This window comes from Bison bison, unplaced genomic scaffold (assembly GCF_000754665.1).
Source record: "Bison bison bison isolate TAMUID 2011002044 unplaced genomic scaffold, Bison_UMD1.0 scf7180017850848, whole genome shotgun sequence".
Classification (NCBI taxonomy): Eukaryota; Metazoa; Chordata; class Mammalia; order Artiodactyla; family Bovidae; genus Bison; species Bison bison.
In genome coordinates, this window is record NW_011481421.1 from 3,630 (window position 1) to 5,735 (window position 2,106).

Below are 2,106 nucleotides of genomic sequence, written 5' to 3' on the forward strand. Positions count from 1 at the left end.
ATCAGGAGATTCAGCATTTTATTCTTTTAGCTGCTGAAATACAAATAAAAATTCATTTTTGTTACACATCATGGTAACAAACTTGACATTCTTTTCAATATGGTGTGATTTAATATAGGTACTTTAAAATTTTCTTTTTAAATTTACTTTGGAGGGAAATAGCTCATTAAAAAAGACACTGGTACTTGAATGCCAAACTTGGACAGCATCCCGAATCGAAAACTTGGTCCTCACAAGATGTAAGTATTCTTCCGATAACAAAAACAAATTAAACTGTATTGTTGGAAAAAACAGAAATATGTGGCATAGGCTTCTGAGTGATCTTGAAAAATGAGTTATGATGTGTTTTAACTGTATGGAGGAACATTCTAGAATCTACCTAGAAACATTTAGCAGAACAATTGGCCTGGTGCTCCTGGGGTTGTTCTGCCTCAAAGGGGGATAGAGGGTGTGTGATAGGGTGCTTAAGACTCACAATAGCCACAGAATCACTTGCACAGACGTAACCAAAATTCAATACAGAATAATATATTAGAGTAGAACAATGTCAACAGTTGTTCAATGCCTGGAAAGCAAGTTGTAAGCTAAGAACAAATAACTCAGCAGGAACAATAGTAAACATGTTTACAAGACTTGGGAGATGAAAAAACTTCATCATTCATAGATGATGTCTTGTGCACAAGTACATTAGTTACCAGTACATTAGGGGACAGCCACAAAACAAAGTAAGACTAAATCCAAGCTGCTTAGCTTTCCACCATTCTCTTGAGTATTAAACCCAGCCCACCTTTGGCCACTTGCAGGGGTGTTTTTTCTTCTTTATTCTCAATGTAAATGCTTGCTCCTTGGGACACCAGCAATTTTGCTTCTTCCACTCTCTCTTCATCACAGGCTAAGTGTCTGAAATCAAGGACCACAGAGATTGATTAATCATTTCCAATTCTATGTAATGTTTAGGAGTCCCTGACAGGTAGTCTAAACTGCATATGGTCGTGTGATGTTGGAAAGTTATTTAATCTTGAAAGGAAAATCTATTTCCATGGAGAAGAGTGTATATAAGTTAAAATTCAGTGGAATATAGCTTTATAATCTCAGATCATAAATAACAATTCTGACCCTACTACAACAAAAGTGATCTAAATGCCAGCCTAAGGAACAATGCCCTCAATTTATGGAGATTAGTAGGTTACACCAAACACATACAATAATTCTGGATTAGAATTCAGAAAAACCTCTATATATAATCTGCTAATAGCAACTTGTGTGGTTTAAATATTGGAAAAGCAGTCTATAAAATTTTTTATATCATATGATTGTTATAGGCACTCTGTAAGTTAGCAAGGTATTATTATCACCATTTTACAGTTGAAATTGTGACAGAGGTTAAAGTCTTTGTATATGATGACAACATGGCTGAGCAGTGAGTTGGGCAGGGGTAGAGGTGGGGACCTTGTGAGGCACTTAACAGTTTACCAGGTAGAGTACTATACACTTAACATGTTATTTTATTTAACCTTAGAGAGGAAGGAATTTTACATATCTCATATTACAGATAAGAAAATTAGACTCAGGAAACTTAAGTAACTTCTCCAAGTTATTTAATACAAATATTTAATATAGCTGTTAAGTGGCTGATTTTGGATACAGCAAATAGCATCTAACTATTCCTTAATCTTTGGCTCTTCCCAGGACCCAACACTGCCTGTGACTCCTAAATTTCCTCCAGGCCACCCTCCCTTTCTTATTTGGAGAAAAGGGCTAGAACATGCATGTTTTTCTAAATAAAGCCACACAGAACTACAGAGAAAAATTTTAAAACAAAGAGTTAAGAAAACAACACTGAATCTTACTCTGGACTAAAAAGAAGACTCATAGATTTTCTGGTTCAAAAAAGTCACCATTTAATAAGGAATAAAAGTGGCCAAGTACTGTAGAAGAAATATCAAGGTAGAGGATGGCTTCAGATCATACATAATCAGTGCCAGATGCATGTGAGTTAAATGAAAAGCAGTAACTACAGGATGCTTGGGGCTGGTACACTGGGATGACCCAGAGGGATGGGATGGGGAGGGAGGTGGGAGGGGGGTTCAGGATTGGGAACACGTG

The 2,106-nt window shown here is 36.5% G+C and overlaps 1 protein-coding gene across 2 annotated transcripts in view; it reads right to left on the reverse strand.

Annotated features, from left to right (window-relative positions):
* Window positions 1-6: 6 nt before the first annotated feature.
* Window positions 7-2,106, reverse strand: part of PSMD10 (proteasome (prosome, macropain) 26S subunit, non-ATPase, 10) — a 7,903-nt gene continuing 5,803 nt past the window's right edge. The window contains exon 5 of one of the 2 annotated variants that reach the window (XM_010849382.1): window positions 7-900. In XM_010849382.1, the coding sequence (XP_010847684.1) occupies window positions 747-900 (154 nt within the window). In that variant the 3' untranslated portion in view covers window positions 7-746. The remainder of the gene's footprint in view (window positions 901-2,106) is intronic. The other variant, XM_010849390.1, reaches the window with a different exon arrangement.